At 50.7% G+C, this 17,318-nt stretch overlaps 3 protein-coding genes across 5 annotated transcripts in view; 1 reads left to right on the top strand and 2 right to left on the bottom strand.

Annotated features, from left to right (window-relative positions):
* ROBO4 (roundabout guidance receptor 4) overlaps positions 1-1,893 on the bottom strand; it is a 19,018-nt gene extending 17,125 nt beyond the window's left edge. For both annotated transcript variants that reach the window (XM_024557368.4, XM_045192899.3), the window contains exon 1: positions 1,499-1,893. The gene's annotated coding sequence lies outside the window, so the exon portion shown is untranslated. The remainder of the gene's footprint in view (positions 1-1,498) is intronic.
* Positions 1,634-2,665, top strand: HEPN1 (hepatocellular carcinoma, down-regulated 1). Its single transcript, XM_053928178.1, is given in 3 exon segments — positions 1,634-1,637; positions 2,374-2,408; positions 2,411-2,665. Coding segments are annotated over 3 exon segments (294 nt in total).
* HEPACAM (hepatic and glial cell adhesion molecule) lies at positions 1,948-16,555 on the bottom strand. Of its 2 annotated transcripts, none has more exons than XM_024557200.4 (7): positions 16,265-16,555; positions 6,650-6,991; positions 5,659-5,940; positions 5,295-5,394; positions 4,574-4,803; positions 4,362-4,432; positions 1,948-3,788 (listed from the first exon to the last, which is right to left on the bottom strand). In XM_024557200.4, the coding sequence occupies exons 1-7, from the start codon at positions 16,347-16,349 to the stop codon at positions 3,498-3,500; spliced, it is 1,401 nt and encodes a 466-aa protein (XP_024412968.3). In that variant the 5' UTR covers positions 16,350-16,555; the 3' UTR covers positions 1,948-3,497. The 2 variants fall into 2 exon arrangements, with proteins under 2 accessions (XP_024412968.3, XP_045048835.2); XM_045192900.3 differs by having other exon boundaries at positions 4,362-4,429; positions 16,265-16,545.
* Positions 16,556-17,318: the final 763 nt, after the last annotated feature.

Genomic DNA, 17,318 nt, shown 5'->3' on the forward strand with positions numbered 1-17,318 from the left:
TTGCCCCTCCGGTCAAGAAGTGGAATATTTTTCGGAACCCCTTGAAGCTAGGCTGGCTTTGTAAATTGCTCTGGCCCACAGAATACAGGGGAAGTGACACTGTGGAGCCTTGAAGTCTAAGCCTCGAGAGGTTGTGCAGCTTCTGCCCTTGACCTTGTAAGACGGCCCTGCGACAACCATGTGAAGAGGCTCTGTTTAGCCACAGAGAGCAGTGATGAGCGGTTCTAACTGAGAATTCGAAAACCCACTGGCCAACAGCCAGTGTGTATCGGCAGGCCTGTGAGTGAGGCCATCGTCAGCACCCAGCTCCAGTCCAAGTTCCTGGATGATACTGTCGCGCAAGAGACTTCACACAACACCAGCAAAGGAGTGGCCAGGCCGAGTCCAGCCCAAATTACTGACACAAAGAATGTGTTGAAATAAAGTGATTATGCTTTTCTAAGTCACCCAGTTGTGGGTTGGATTGTTACAGAGCCATGAAGAACTGACGTGCGCTGAGATCATGTCTAATAGTTCGTAGATTCTTCTGTGTTTTCTACACAGAAAAATCATACACTCTAAATATAATGACATTTTTGGTTTTTTATTTCCCACATTTATACCTTTTTGTTTCTTTTCTTGCTTTACCAGTACAATGTTGAAGACAAGCGGTGATTATGATTTCATATTTTTCGTCTCCTTGTTTGCGTGCACCTTATTCTGAGTAATTTCTTCACATACACCTTCCAATGAACAAACTCTCTTCATGTATACTTAATCTGTTAACTTTTTCATTTACACTTTATTTCAATAAATTATATTTTTATCTGTAAAAATTCTATTTTGTTTATTTTCAAATCTGGTCACTTCTGCTAGTCTCTGGCTGCTTGTTAATTTTTGTGATTTCGTCTTTTATTTATCTAATACAATTGTTTTATATTTTATAGCTGATAGTCTCAACATCCGAAGGCCTTGAGGGTCTGAATCTATTGCTTCTTAATCTGCTGACTCCTACTTGCGGCGATTTGTTTCCTTCTGTGTTTAACGACCTTTCACCTTTGGTTCGTCTCAATCCCTGAAAATTTCAGGATATGCTTTTCTCCAGAGAGGATTTGCGTTTTTATTTGAGAAACCTAGGACACTACCAACTGGGGACCCTTTCCAAGATACCAGCTAATGGAGGAGGAGTCTCCGGTTCAGCTCCCCGACCTTGTCACTGGTCCCCGTCTAGTTTCCACTACAGGGCTGCACAGAGCTTGTCCCTGGGCCACCCACGTTGTGTGAGGGCTACGGTCAAGCTCTTCTACACGCTGCTCCTTCTGCCTGGAACGTGTGCTCTTTCCTCTTCTTTTTTTCTCCACCCGATTAAGTAATCTTTCTATGGTAAGACCAAGTTCAGGCCTGTTCGCCCCCTAGGTACCCTAACCTGGGTTAGATACCACTCTTACAGGCTCCCAGAGCACCCCGCATCTACCTCTGCCATTGCGTTCCCCGTCCTGTATTGTAACAATCGGCTTACCCATCCGTCTTCCTCCACGAGACCTGGTTTGGGCAGGAGCCATGGCAGAGTTTCCCCAGCGTCTGTCACAGGGCCTGGCCCCTGGTCGATTAACGAGCGTTTTTGAATAAATGAAAAGAATACCTGAATAGATGAATGGGTGAGTGAGTGATGATTTTGGAATGGACAATTTGGGGTTTGCAAAGAGGGTGAAGGATGGTGAAGGAAGAGGAGAACAAAAGAGAAAAGGGAAATGACTCGTGTTTGAAAGTTTGTTTTGTTCTCCTTGCTTAAGTGGAAGAAAGGTGTCATTTCATTTCGTCAAAAGTTTATTGAGCATCCAGTCTGTGCTAGGCACTCTGCTAGATGCTAGAAATACAAAGATGAGGATCCAAACAAAATAAAATAGAAACAAACCCGACTTCCTCACTCTCCCACCACCCCCAGCCCGCTCCCCCCACCCACCCCAGGCAGATGTGGCTGGAGCCTGGGAAGCTGGGCCTGGGCCCCAGGGATTCAGCAGCAGGGCATGGAGCGCAGCAGGGCTCTCATCTCCTCTCACGCTAACCTCCACTCCTGCCTCTCAGGGCCGACCAGCACATACCCCTTCTCCAAGTGCTGCACCTCTCACCTGCCTGAGCAACCCACCCTGCGTGTATCACCTCTGGATGAGGCACCTGGGGAGGTTAGGGGAGTGCTGGTTAACCGAGGGAGCTGCGAAAGCACACCTGCCCAAATGAGCAGAGAGCGGTGCACAGGCACCGGCTGCTGGGCTGGGCAGTCTGACAGGTAAAGGTGGAGGGCCCAGCTGGAGATATTTTTGCCCTTGGTGCTGGGACAAAACTTGCTCCGGTGTGAAGCGTGGGGAACAGGGGCCTTGGGAATTGCTCTGTGAGATGGTGGGGAGCCAGAACTGGAGTTTAGGAGGTTGAGGAGGGGCCAGGGATGCAAGGACCCCTAGAGGCACTGGGGAACAGAGGTCAGAAGACCCAGAAGGTCTCTTCCTTCAGCTTTTTAGTTGCCCTCTCTCCTCACACAGTGGATTATTGTCTCTCCTACAAACTGTTCCATAGGCGGGGGCATGGGCAGGGCCTGGCTACACAGTGGCCAGCTTCTCTGAATTCTGATGTTGGTGTGGTTAGGGAGTCTGCCCTTCTCCTGTCCCTTGCCCTTCTCCTTGGGATCTGAGTATCTGGGAGCAGTGCAGGGAGGAGGCGGGAGGGCTGCATCATGTCTCCCTGATGTCCTGGGGAGCCGTGAGCCTTCCCCACCCCCCACCCCCCTCCACTTCTCTGCAAAGTCAAATCTCACTCTCTCACAGCTGGAGGGAGCTCAACAGCCTTTCCGGGAGGAATGATTGTTTGAAAGGCTCGTTTTGTAAGGAACTGGGAGAAAGCATAGGTGTGAGGGTTTAAACACAGTCCTTCACTTCATCTAGCTGTCTGGGCCCGGGGAGGGAGTGAGAATCCCCTTCCCTCTGGGAATAGACACAGGAAGAACGCTTAGGAACAGCACGCTGTAGACACTGTAACTGGCATTCGACTTCCGCTTAGTTTAGACAGTTGTGCGTTTTGGGCAGAAGGCCTCTCTCCTCTGGGCTTGCCGGAAAAAGTGCCTGAGTCCTTCAAAGGGGGGTGGGGAGGTGGGTGGGAAGCAGGAGAGCTCCCTAGGGAGGGCACGGGATAGTAACAGGAGTGAGGTTACTGATGTTAGTTTCCCTAAGACCCTTGAAGGACTGGGCTGGAAATGTAATATCTATATGGTCCTAAGGGGTACAATCCGTATTCACCGGAAACACCGCCAGTGAATCGGAATCAAACGCGACCCGGTTTCCTCCCCAAATCCTTCTCCGGCGCCCCTCTGCGTCCCCCATTTGCACTCGCTCACCCACGTCTTCAGACGAGACCCGTGCGCCTCGAGCGCCCCCGCGGGGACCTCCCCTCGTCCAGCTTTATGGCCTCTCCGACCTCCCCGGCGGCAGCGCGCGTGTACCCCTGGGGGAGGGCGGGTCCCGGGAGGTTCAGGCGCTGATCCCCACCGGGCCGGCCTCCTCCTGCTCGCGGATCAGGCGCGCGCCCGCAGTCCGAAGTGCACGCGAGCGACCAGGCGAGCCGGGGGCCCGGGACGGCGACGAGTGCGTTCGGCCCGGGGCAGGGGAGGGCACGGGCGAGCGCGGGTACCGGCGGGCAGAGCGCACGGGCAGCCCGGGCGAGCGGCCGGGAACTGCCGGTGACACGGAGTAGGCGGGCGGCCCGGGCTCCGTCGCGCTCCGGGGCTCTGTCGCAGGCTCCTCCTCGGCCTCCGGGACGTCCTGCAAGGACAGGAGCCAGGGTCAGCGGCCGGCGGCCGGGTCTGGGGGCGCGACTGGTGTTCCAGGGCGCCGGGAACATCGAAGTGAAGCAGATAGTTCGCTCCATCCTCCCACCTCTTGGAAGGGGGCAGAGAGAGGTCTGATTTTCCCGTTTTGTTTTTTTTGTTTTTGTTTTCCATGCACGACCCTTAGCGTGGTGCCTAGCAGATAGTAGGTGGTCGGTAAATACTGCAATGCGTTAACTTGAGTGCTTTGTCTCCTGACTGTCCCCCTTCCACCTGTCTCTGGCAGCCTGGGACAGAGTTAGGTATGGAATAGAGGTGGTGTCCAAAGACCTAGGCTGGAAGCCTGGCCCTGCCACTTAGTTCCTTCACTGACCATGGGCTAGTCATTTCACCTGTGTCGGCCTTATTTCTCTAATCTATAAGGTGGAGGTGGCAGGAATATTTCTCAGGTTATTCTGAGTTCTATTAAGGGATATCCGCGTGGTATGGCTTCCTAGTGCCAGGACGCGGTAGGGGCCCTGGGGTGGGGGGATGGGGTGTGCAAGACACCCAGCCCAGAGCTGCTCACCTTATCCTTCAGGATATAGAGCGCCATGGGGTTCTTCCGCTCCTGCTCCGCGCTTCGGGGAAGGGCATCTGCTGCACAGGACAATGAATGGGGTGGCTGGCCTGGCACAGGCCCTCTCCCCACCAGTCAGCACCTAGACTCCGCTCCCCAAGTGGCCAGTCAAGGCCCCACCACAACCACCACCAAAGACTCCACAACACGTGGGCTCCTACCTTGGACGCACCGCTCCCTGCTCTGCAGTCTTCGGGCCGTTGGTGGAGGAAGGGGCCCGGCAGAGCCGGCTTCCTTGTGGCCCACTTCTGCCTTTTCCCAGCAGCCCGCTGGTCTGGGTGAGGACTGGACGGGTGAGTGGGCCGCTGGGAGCTCACCTTCTGGTTTCAGGCCGTCATCGTTCTGGTCCATGTGTTCCAGGGAGTTTTGCTTCTCCAGTTTCCTCTTCTTTCTGTAAAGCCAGCCGGCACCCCATGAACAGAGCTGCCGAGTGTGAGCAGGAGGAGGTCTGGGGTGGGGGACAACGGGCGGCATGATGGCCTGGTGACAGGAGCATGGGCTGGAATGAGTCACCTCTGAGGCTGCATCCTGCCAGTTGCAAGCGTGGTGACTGTGGGCGAGTCATTTAACCCACGTGAGTCTGCATCCTTACCCTTAAACTATAGGTGGTCATACTTAAAAGGTGGCACACGAACCCCAAACACACTGCCCTGCCCACAAAAGGTGCCCTGCAAGTGAAGCCATTGTTAACTGTGCAGGGCAGACAGGGGCTGTGAGCGCAAGGGATGGTTCCATTCACAGTACACACAGTGGTGGGAGGGGTCTCCTGGGAGGAAGTGCAGGGCCCTGGGAAGGAAGCCATTTAAAGAGACTTAAGAAGAGAGCTTGGGGTTGTGGATGGAAGGATGGGGTGCTCAGGGTGTGTAGAACTTGAGGAGTTACCCAGACTTTTTGGAGGGTTTCCAGCAGGCACAGACCGTCACCAAGGTCACAAGGAGGAAGATGCCTCCTGTGGACAAGATGATGTAGAGTGAGCTTCTTCCTAGGGAGAGAGAAAGGCGGAGAAGTGAGGGAGACTTCAGAGGAGGCACAAGGTGGGGTGAGGAGAGCTTCCTGCAGGGGATGGAAGAGAGAATGAGCCCCAGGCCGCATGGCTGGCCCATGGCAGAGCATGCCCAGAGCCCGCCTCCCACCTGTGGCCATCCTCCATGGAGACTTGGCCCCATCTCTCTCTCCCTCTGTCTGGGATGTCTGTAGTACTGTCAGGGCTTTGGGTCCTGAAGGGAGGGCAGGCAGGGAGACTCACTGTACACAGTGATTTTGATGGGCAGGCTGCGGCCCTGGCTGATGGGGTTCTCCACCACACAGCTGTACAGGTCGTCGTCCTCCATGAGCACGCGGGTGATGGTGAGCACCTTCTGGTCAGGGGACAGGAGCATTCTCGAGTCATTGAGGAGGGGCTTGCCACCCTTCAGCCAGGTGTAGCTGGGCTTGGTGCCATTCTCGTGAGAGCAGTTCAGGGCGAAGGCTTCGCTGAGCTCCAGTACGGTGGTCGAAGCCACTGACACCTGCGGCCTGGAGATGGGCACTGAGCCCAGGGAGGGGAGCCTGTGAGCCACGGGCCAGAGAGCTTCTCTCTTCCCCTTCTTCCCACCTTCAACACAGCACAACTCAGTCTGTGCTCTGAGAGGCCCTTCAGAGATCATAAGCTGAGTTCTTTACCACCACCCGCCTACCGATCCGTCCGTCCATCCATCCATCCATTTATTCATCCATCGCTTGTTTGCCAGCTATTTTTTGAGCACCTACTAAGCACAGGAGGTACGATGCTGAATAAGACAGCCATGGCCCCTGTCTCATGGACCTTCCCTTCCCTTCTCCCCAAATACCTTCCTAAGATGTCTTAAACCTTCCCAGCGTGGAACTGTGAAGCCTAAGTCCCGCTGTCCAGGTTCAGATGTTGGCTCGATCACTTTCTAGCTGCATGACTCGCACAAGTTACTCAACCTCTTGTGCCTCAGTTTCCTCTTCTGCAAATGGGGATGATGATACTAACTCTCCCTAGATTATTATGAGCATTAAATGAGTCGGGATATGCAAAGCCCTTAAAATAATTTCTGGCACATATCATTTTATCATTTTATCATTTTGCTGCATCCTCCTATCTGCTAACTGCTAACATCCAGCCAACTCACTCCCAGCTCCCCGGTGGTTTGGGTGTTGGCTCTCCCGGGCTCCAGCAGACCCTTCCCAGTATCAGGCCCGGGCCCAATACCTTCCCTGCCAGCGCGTGTTACCGTCGACAGTGAGGTTAATGGTCTTCTCCCCGGTGAAGGTGTCATCAGTGATGGAGATCTCAACCTCATAGGTGCCCTCATCCGCCAGCTGCAGGTCGCTGAGCAACAGGGAGCCGTTTTCAAAGAGGCGGATGCGGTCTCGGTAGTCAGGCCGCAGGGTGCCAATGACCTCTGTGCCGATGGACTGTACCACGGTCACTGGCTTGTCCCTCTTCAGCTGCCACTTCACCACAGGCTTGTCGCTGCTGGTGCTGCTGTACTGCACAGAAAGCAGGGCCGACTTCCCCACCGTGCCATGGATCAGGCGGACCGGGCTGGTGATGTTCACCCCCTGTAGGGGCTCTGGGGACAGAGGCCCGTGGGCAGAGGGCACCGTCAGGCACTTGGCTTCTGCCCCACTCCCACCATTAAGTCCTCTGATCTCTTCGTGCCTCCCCCGTTCTAGGCCCATCACACCTGTCAGTCCCACCTTCTTAGTCACTGCTGCCGTCTCTTCTCCCCCTGTGGCTGTGGGCCCCTCTGTTCCTCCGTCATCCCTCACACCCATTCCAGTGCCCTTGACCTTTCTTCTAGCTGGCCCTCTGCCTCTGGCAGTTTCCCTCATTGCCCTCCTCTTGAGGAAGATTCCAGCTCACCCACACCCTGAGTGCTCCATTTATAGAAATATTTATCGAGCACTTACCATGTGCAAGATGCTGTTCTGTATCCTTGGGATACATCGATGTGCAAAACAGACAAACAGACAAAGTCTTTAACCCATGTAGCTTATAAGTCATTAGACCATAGGGTGAATCTGTCAGGTTTTCTTATTGGTTGGGAATTGGAAGAGTGAGGTGGGTGGGGCCGTGGAAAAAGCATAGGGACAGAGATTCACAAAGAAAGGAGTACATCACAGGACAGCGCCAATAAAGGGGAGTTTAGGGACTGAAGACCACAGGGCCACCCTCCAGTCAGACCAGGAGCCTCTCCTATCCTTGCCTCAACTGCTTGTAGCATCTTTCCAGGCCCGCCCAGTGCAGAACAGCCCTGCAACCGGGTGGACAGTTTTGGAAATTCACCCCAGCTCCAGCCCAGTGTGTATCCCCTTTAGCAGAGGGATTTAGGGTGGGCAAAACCAGAAGTGTGGGATCAGCAGGCCCGGTGAGCTTGGGCTCCACCAGCCAACTGGCTGTGTGGCTTTGGGCAAGTCCTCTTTCTAGGCCTCACTCTCCTCGTTTAGAAAATAAGGATAATAACAATAACGAGGACAACTGCTGTGTCAGGTGCACAGTGGAAAAATGTAGTGTGTGTGTCAGTTGTTGTGTGGCGCAGAGACACAGAGATTTGACATCGGAGAAGTCACTCATGTGTTCAGGGCTCAGGTTTTCCATAGGTCAGAGGAGTAGTGATTCGCATGGTTTCACTGGTTTGTTTCCGCCTGCAATTCTGGGATTTTACCATCTCGTCCCATGGCCGCCCCAATGGCTGCCCCGTCTGGAGCCACATCCCACATGTCAGGGGTGTCTGAGGCACTTTGGGGCCTGACACATGCTGTTTGTTGGTGTCACCTGGCCTCGAAGAGCAGCACCACCACCTGAAGAAGAGCCTTCTGAAGAAGATGACAGTTGGGAATGGGGCTGAATTTAGCTGGACAGACACATATATGTCAGGTCTTAGTCCTTCTGTGTCCCCAACTGCTTATTTTGACTGTCCCTGCCTCTGAAATTCCCTCTGTCTCCACGCGCCACCCCACCGCCCCCAGCCCCCAGCCCATTTCCTACTCCGCTACCGCTGCTGCTGTCTAGGTTTGGGCAGCTGTCTCCCTCCATTCCTTGTTCCTCTTCTTGTGCTGAGAGGGCCCAGACCAAGCCCAGAGGCAATTACACTAAAAGGTCAGTTGTAAATTTAATTGAGTTCAATGAATGCGTTCAATTCACTTTTAGAACAAGTGCTTTGTTAAGCAGTGAGATCATAGTTTTTTGAAAATGGTCAAGAAAAGGCCAGTTGACTATTCTTTCACGTCTTTGTGCCTCAGTTTCCCTTGTGTTTCATGAGGTGGTGGGACCGCATGATCTTTAGGGGTCTTTCAACTCTGGCATTCATTACCTGCCAGGCAGGCTGGAATCATAAAACTTTCAGTGTAGAAGCGACTACTCATGATTAAAGCCACCATATGTATAAATAGTATGTGCTTGTTATTGAGAGGAGTCAATTTGGGAGAGGAGAATGGATAATTCAGTTATTTTCAGTTATTTTATGTTATTAAAAGCATTTTTGTTCCCATAGAACCTTACATAAAAATGAAAAGAAATGAGATCTAGCTCCAGCTCCCCTGATTTGGCGGAGAAGGTGGTGGGTCCCCGAGTCCCATCATCCCCACTAACTAGGAGAGCCACTAGAAATCCCAGGACTCTGTGGATCAGACTGAGATCCATGTGACCACAGGGTCCTTAAGATTTCTTCCGGTTCCGGTTCCCGTTTCTGTGGTTATCGTCCTGCCTAGCAACTGCTAGTTCCCAGACTTAGCTTGATTTAGAAAAGCAAGCTTTTAACTTTCCCTGAATAGGCAAATAGGCCTGGTTATGTGTGACTTGGGGTGGCCCCGAACAAAATCGTTGTGCCCCCTAAGTCCATGATGGTGACGATCAAATCTTTGGGAAATACCTAAGCCCCTGCCTCAGGACCCAGTCCGGAGCAGTGGGGTATGCACGTGAGGGTCATATCTGCAGAGACATCCTGGGGCTGAGGAACCCCAAGCACAGACTCTGAGGGTCTTATTTCTTCCTTCCAGGCAGCTGGACCATGACAGTCCCAGCCCCAAGGAAAAGTGGAAGGCATTGCCCCTCCCCCTTCTATCTTTGATGGCTGTCCCTTGAGCTTCCCCCGCGTACACTCTCTCCTGCCCCATACAAAGTCCTACCGATCCTTCTGTGATGTCTTTCCCCCGCAAGCCTGCTCTTTCTACCAACTTAAAGTTGATTTTTCAGGACGCAAACACTGGAGAAGCTACAGCATATGGACTGTGCCAGGTCTTACCCTCCTCCAGGTAGGGGCCTCCCCTTCCTGGGATGCACAGGAGTGTGCCTGGGTGTCAGGGGTGAATGCAGCGGTCTTTCTCAGAAGCTGACAAAGAGAGCATTTTGTCCAGCAAACACTGTTTCCCAAAATTCTTGCCAAAGCTGGAGACTGTATTAAGGTCAGGGTACCACCACTCTCAAGGGACACAGAGAACTGGGACGGATGCCAAAGCAGGACACAGAAATGAGGAAGTGGCTAACAACTGTGATCCACTGTAGAAATAAAAGGGACCAGGACTATTCAACCTTGAGAAGTGATTAGCTTCACTATTGTCCCCTAGTCTCTGAGGCATCATTTTGTAGGAAGTTTCTCTTCCCACTGGAGGCTGAGCAAAAGGAAACGGACATTGCGGCAAGATGTACCTGTCACTTTAAACAGTGCCACACTGGGTCAGGCAGGTGGCTTTCCTCAAGTAGGATTTTGACCTGCTGTGAAAGTGGCCGTGTCAAGCTTTAAAGTATAAGACTATATCTGCCAATAGCCATGGGCTCCCCTAATAGCCTCTCCCTGCTCCTCCTTGCTTGGCAAAGGTTTCCATTTACTGATGTTTGCCTTAAATTTACCTTTTAAAAGTGCCAGGGAGACGGTGCCAAACATGTATTGTAGGATTTGGTCTATGTACAGCTGACCCACAATCTCTAACAGCACAGACTGCAGTTCCATCCCTTTCTCGGGTGAAGGAGTTTTTGTTCTGTTTGAATCTGTCTCCACAAGGAAGTCCCTCCATCCCCTTGGCCACATGGACACCCTTCTCTGGACTTTCTTTTTTGAGGTGTGGTGACCAGAAACACATGTAATAATCCAAGGGCAGTATGCAGTATGGTTTTCTAAAAGAAAAACTATTGCTTTCTGATTTTTTTTCTTAAAATCCAATTACCACATCCCAGTGGGGAGAGTACTAGTGTTGCACCATCGACACCGCCCGGCTTTTTTTTTTTTTTTTTTCTTTATTCTCACCCAAGGACATCTTTTCATTGCTGAGAGACAGAGAGAGAGAGAGAGAGAGAGAGAGAGAGAGAGATGCAAGAGAAACATTGACTGGCCACTTCGCACATGCACCCCAATCAGGGATTGAACCTGGGACCCCTTCATGCATGGAACACTGTTCCAACCAACTGAGCCACACTGACCAGGACTGATTTTGACTTTCAACATCCTTCCTAATGAGTGATGCTCTGAGAAAACGGCCCACTCCCTGGTCCTGCTGTACAAGGGCATCACCGAGTGCGAACATGTTGGGGTTATGGTGTTGCATTCTTATGTTGCTCCTGTTGAGACCGACGAGGGTCCACAAGAGTGTGAGATCATTTTAAATTTTAACCACTTAGTAATGTAGGAGAAAACCAAGGAGCAGAAATTGTGAAGAAGGCCTCTGGGATTCGGAATGGAAGCGATTCCTGGTAGCTCTAAAGAGTATAGACGTTCAGTAATGTGCGCCCAGCCAACAGTATCACAAACGTGGAGTACACAGAGAACTCGATGTTTGGATTGGAACAATCACTGTGGTTCAGCTGTCAATTCTCCCAAACTGACGTATGAACTTAATACAATGCCAAACAAAGTTCCAGGCCGTTTCCTTTGTGATGTTGGCGCAGACACACAAATAGATCAATGGGACAGGATAGAGAGTCCAGCAACAGACTTGTATACAACCGTTTGACTCAGGACAAAGGTGCCATCGCCATGTACTGGGGAAAGGACTTTTCCCCCAATAAATAGTGCTGGGCCACGTAGGGAAAAGGGGAATCTTGACCCTTCACACCTTACACAAATATCAGTTCTAGACAGGTTGTAGATCTAAGTGTGAAAGGTAAAACAATAATGCTTTAAAAGAAAAACAGAGGACACTATCTCCACAACCTGAGGACAAACACAGATTTCTCACAAAGAACACAAGAGGGCGGCACGCGTGAAAGAAGGAAATGACATGTCGGACACAATAAAATCAAGAGCTTCTGTTCATCCAAAGACACCCTGAGGACAGTGAAAAGGCAAGCTGTGGAGCAGGAGAAATTTCTCATACATATCCGAAAGGGAGCCATATCCTAAATATGATTTTTAAGCTCCTACAAATCAATAATTTTGTTAAAAATTCCGGAAACTCAATAGAAAATGGGCAAAAGACTCGGAATACGTCTTTCACAAAATAGGATATCCAAATGACTAATAAAAATTTGAAAAACATGTAACTTCATTATAACCATGGAAATGCAATTTTAAACCATACTTTGATACCACCTCAAACTCACTAGGATGGTTAAAATGAAAAAGAAAGATACACCTTGGCTGGTGTGGCTCAGTGGATTGAGCACTGGTCTGCAAACCACAAGGTTGCTGGTTTGATTCCCAGTCAGGACACATGCCTGGGTTGCAGGCCAGGTCCCCAGCTGGGGGCATGCAAGAGGCAACTGATCAGTGTATCTCCTATACACTGATGTTTCTCTCCCTCTCTTTCTCCTTCCTTTCTCCTCTCTCTAAAAGTAATAAATAAAACCTTTAAAGAAAACGAAAGATACAGGTGTTGGTGGGAAAGTATACTGATGCAACCACTTTTGAAAACTGTTTGACCCTATCTACTAAAGCTTAATACGTGCGTATAACTCAGCAATTCTACTCCTAGGTATGTTCTCCAAAGAAAGGTGTATGTCTGTTTACCAAAAGATACACACTACAATGTTTTAACAACTCTATTCATAAAGCCCCAAACAGGAAACGACATGGATGAACACATATGGTGTTCAGTGAAAGAAACCAGACACAAAAGCATGCCTACATGTGACTGTGTTTGCATAAAGTGCAAAGACAGCCCTGGCCCGTGTGGCTCAGTTGGTTGGGGTGTCATCCCATAAACCGGAGGGTCATGGGTTTGATTCCCAGTCAGGGCACGTGCCTAGGCTGTGGGTTTGGTAAGGGCACGTATGAGAGGCAGTCAGTTGACGTTTCTCTCCTTCCCTTCCCGCTTCTGTAAAATCCATGAGCATGTCCTCCAGTGAGGATAAAAAATAATTAAAGTTCAAAGACGTGCAAAATTAACCTGTATTGGAAGTTAGGGTATCACCGAAACCCTGCAGGGGAGGGCAACCGCAACCGAAATTGTGTGGGGGTTCTTCTGAGGTGCTGAAGTGTTCTGTCATTTGATTGCGGGCATGGATGACGTGACTTTGTTCACTTTTGAAAGGTTTATCAAGTTGTATCCTTATGCTAAGTGCATTTTCCTGTGTGTAATTTTTAATTGGAAAACAAACAAACACACAATAACACCTCCCATGTGAAGGTGATACTCGGACTGAGAGAGGGGAACCTGGGCAAAGGACTTCTTTCTACTGGGTCCTCAGAGAATGGAATAGTTACGGGATCCCAGGGAGCAATACGTTGCAAGCCAGATTATCCAGGTTTATGGCATGCGTGTTTATGTCTATAAAATAGTGTCCCAGCCTCTAGAAAAGCCTCACTTGCATGTTCCACGAATTGGGCTGTGATGAATTTAGGAAAGCTTCGTTAGTCCACACTGGGGCCCGAGCAGCAAAGACTGAGTGTTACTTGTCTGAGGCTAGCTTGCTGGTTGCTGCCACAGCATGGGAGATTAAGGTGAATCTTTGGGAGCTGGGGTGATATGGTCCAAGCCCCCCTTTTAGAGACAGTCTTAAAAGCCGTATTTCCCAGCCTCCTTTGCAGTTAGGTATGGCAAGGTGACTGAGTTCTAGCTAACGAATCAGCGGAAGTGAGAGGTACCACTATAGGCTGGTTTAGGGCCCCCTCGCCCGCATTTTTAAAATTCTCTACATGAAAGAAAGAGAGATGAACCTCAGGGGGACCTTGGGGAACACAAGTCAAAGCTGACTGAGCTCCGTCAGCTTGGCCCCTGAAAAACTCCCTGGAGCAGAGTCCTTCCTCATCCCAGGCCTAGCCTGGGACTTCGTTGAGCTACTCCATGCTTCTTGCCAAGAGCTTAAACTTGGGAATTTATTTGTCACAGAAGTTGGCATTTTCCTAACTAATATATTGATGATGGCAGAAGTTTCTTATAGAACCTCAGCCCTTTATTGCTCTGAATTCACAGCAGTACAATGGCCTGAGCCTGCACTTATTTCTTACCTGTCATAGGTCATATTTCTTACCTAGGTCATAGGTCATATTTCATATCTTATTAGCATAGTTTATATTTAGAATTTTTTTGCTATATTTAGTAAGTTACATTCTCCCACACTTTGGGCCCTTCGTCACCTTTTGTTTTTGCACAGTAACACCGACAAACAACACCTTTCTATAGTTTTTTCCGTATCCTTTGATGACGTGTAGGAGTTATGGTCATCTCTGATTTGTATATTGCCCATGCACTTCCTATTCCCAGTATCCTGTATCCAAACCCACAGCTCTCACTGTTACCCCAGGTCCCGGTAATTTCCACCGAGACCGTTCTCAGTAAGGCTGGTAGCAACCCCTTAAATGCCATCTCTAATGGACTCTTCTAGGTCCTTATTACACCGAACTCTTCGATACCTCTGATGTCGATTCTCCAGAAAACTCTCAACTCCCTTGACTTCCTGGGTACCACAGTCTTGTAGTTCTCCTTCTGTCCATGGACTATTGCTTCTTGGTCTCCTCAATGGGACTTTCCCCCCCACAAATCTTGGGGTTACTCAGTGTTCAACTTTCAACCCATTTTTCTCATCCTGGATGCTATTATCCAATCTCATTGTTTTAAATCTTACCCGTGGGCTAAGAGCTTCCACATGCCTCTCATCAGCCCTGACTTCCCTGCCCCCCAGCTTCAGGCTATTCAACACTTTCTCACAGGTGTGTTGTAGGCATGCCAACCTCGACATGGACAATAGGAATTATTGTATCCCCAACATCCCCTTGTTCATTTACTGTTTCACATAGAAACCTTCCCGCCCTCTCTGGACCCTCCCACTTCTGACTTTCCCTCCAAAATATTATCTCAATACATCTCATTCCCTCTATCTTTATTCTAGTCCCAGTGCATGTTATTTCTCTCCTGAACCATTGCATTAGCCTTGAATTGTGTCCCTTCAAATTCATATGTTGAAGTCCTAACTCCCAGCACCTCAGAAGGTGACCTTATTTAGCAGTGGGGTCATTGCAAAGGTAATTAGCTGAGATGAGGTCATACTAGAGGAAGGTAGGCCCATAATCCAATGACGGGTGGCCCTGTAGAAGGGGGAAAATTGGACGCAGACACAGGCACAGGGAGAATGGCATGTGAAGATTGTAGTTATGCTGGCACAAGCCAAGGAATGACTAGAAGCAGCGTTCTAGAATAGATCCTTTCCTAGCCCCGTCAGCTGGGCCTGGCCGACATCTTTGTCTCAAACCTTTAGTCTCCGAAGCTGTGAGACAGTAAAGTTCTGTTGCTCAGCCCACCCAGTTTGCGGTTCTTCATTCGCGCCACCCTAGGAAACGTGTACAGGGTTCCTTTTCCGTCTCGTTTGCCCCCAATTTCCCCGCCGACGCCTCACTGCAGAGTGAGCCATCCACAGTCCACTCCTGGCCCTGCCAGCCCCCAGACTGAAGCCTTTCAATCCTCCCTGCTCCATCGCCTACGGACTGCACTCTGGTGGACTTACTGCCATTGACGCGGCCCTTGCCTAACTCAGCTCACTCTTTCCTCTCCAGCAAAGGAGAGTGGCTGGGCTGTTCCCAGGCACAGGATGCCATTTCAGGCTGCCGACCTTTGCCCATTTTCCCAACTACAATGCCCACTCACGTCCTGCCCCCACCTATTTTTCTGCTCCTTCGGAATTTAGTGCAGACATTCCCAGGTGACCCCTCCTGATATCCCCCCAGCCTCTCTTGCACCACCAGCACCGGTTCCTGCTGGGGCAGGTGACCTGTCTGGGATCCGGGCATCTTCTTCGTACCTGACTCGTAATAGTTTTGTGTTTTTATTAAAGTGATCTTCGCATCTGTTCGCCCGACTAAACTGTGAATTCCTAGGCTCTCTGGAACAGTGTGTGCATGTGTGTGTATGTCAATAAATGTACTTAAAATAAGGTGAATTCTCCAAATAGTTGGCAGGGGGTGGCATAGGAGGCAGGTGTCTATGGTGCGGGGTGACTTATGAGTAGTCTGGTGTTCATCTCCAAAATCAGGAGGCTTGTTATCTCCAAACATCTTACATCTCTCACTGTTTTACACGCAAAGAAGCCAAGGTGGGGGGCTGGGGAAGCACAAAACCAAGAGTCCCCTATCCCTTCCAGCCCCACCGTAATCCTTGGAAAGAATGCTGAATTGGCCCGTGCCAATGAGACGTCCTATAAGAAATGGCTCATTGCCCTTCATCTAATGTCCTGAATGCCGTGGGAGCTCCAAAGTCATGCAGCCCGGTGGGGGAGTGGGCAGGGGCCGGGCAGCAGGCAACAGAGTGAAGAAATACATTCACCACTAATGCCCGAGTTCACTGAGATTCTTCCCACGGCGGCAGCTCTCTCCCCTCCTCCCCTCCTAAAGGCATTCTGGCCCTGCACGCTCCCCTCCCTCACCTTTGGGAGCCCCGGTCCCTTCTCCGAACCCTTTCTTACCCTCCTGGTCTCCTACCTGTCTGGATCAGGATAAGGTACACGAAAGGAGTGAGGCGCAGGGCGCTGAAGGCTCTGGACAGGGCTCCCCTTTCTCTCCTCATTTTGGGTGGCGTTCTCCAGCTCTGGTGCAGACAATTAGCATGATTTCTTCACTCCGGGCACGTCCCTTTGTACCACTCGGAGTTTCTCTGCCCGAGCACAACCCTGCCAACTTCCCTCAGAACACACAGAGCTTTGTGTATTGCTGGACTCGTTGTTTCTTCTCCTTCAGACCTGGCATCTGCTTGTTTCAAAGCCCTGCACCCCCAGTTCAGAAGGGGGTATCTGCTGAGGAGATAATCTCCAGCGGGGGCGCCAACCTGACGGGTCCCCCGGGGGGCTCAGCATTTCTTCCCTGTCTGTGCTGAGCCCCACACTCCGGGGGGAGATGAGGATTGGGGCTAAATGGGGACTGGGCCGGGACACAGGCTAAATTGTCCCAACCTATGCTGTCTCCACTGCACACTCCTTGTTTCTGAAAAGGGGTGTGTGTGCCGGGAACAGCCCTGCAAAAGGTCTTCAATAGGGAAGTATAAGAGCTTTTAAAAGGCTGGGGAATGAGGCCTGACCAGTGTGGCTCAGTTGGTTGGGTGTCATCCGGCAAAGCGAAGGGTCACTGGTTTGATTCTTGCACACGCCTGGGTTGCAGGTTTGGTCCCCCGTCGGGGTACCGATTGATGTTTCTCTCCCTCTCTACCTCCTGTCCCCTCTGCCTAAAAATAAATAAATAAATAATTTTAAAAAAATGGCTGGGGAATGAGAGACTCCAGAGAACTGCTAAAGAAATGAAAAAACCCTTGTTTCACCCCAAAGGAAGAAGATTGGACCATGGCCTGAATCCTATTATTTTCATACATGTCAGGTCCTACTTGGGTCCTATTCTTATCCTAGAATCACACGGATGCTGGGGTCCTCTCCCCAGAAGCCACTGCGCTGATTCTTCCCCGGCCTCCAGCTAATTTTCTACAACATGTCAGAGCAATGATAAGGTGGCTCCAGAACTCCTGGGGCCCTGTCACCAGCGTCTCGGC

This window comes from Desmodus rotundus, chromosome 7 (genome assembly GCF_022682495.2).
Source record: "Desmodus rotundus isolate HL8 chromosome 7, HLdesRot8A.1, whole genome shotgun sequence".
Lineage (NCBI taxonomy): Eukaryota > Metazoa > Chordata > Mammalia > Chiroptera > Phyllostomidae > Desmodus > Desmodus rotundus.

What these genes read in the sequence shown, in the direction of transcription:
- HEPACAM (XM_024557200.4), bottom strand. Translation starts at nt 16,349, where the DNA reads ATGAGGAGAGAAAGGGGAGCCCTGTCCAGAGCCTTCAGCGCCCTGCGC. An exon ending in CCTTATCCTGATCCAGACAG is followed by an intron (nt 6,992 to 16,264) that starts GTAGGAGACCAG and finishes CTCTGTCCCCAG; the next exon opens with AGCCCCTACAGGGGGTGAAC. An exon ending in CATCAAAATCACTGTGTACA is followed by an intron (nt 5,395 to 5,658) that starts GTGAGTCTCCCT and finishes CTCTCTCCCTAG; the next exon opens with GAAGAAGCTCACTCTACATC.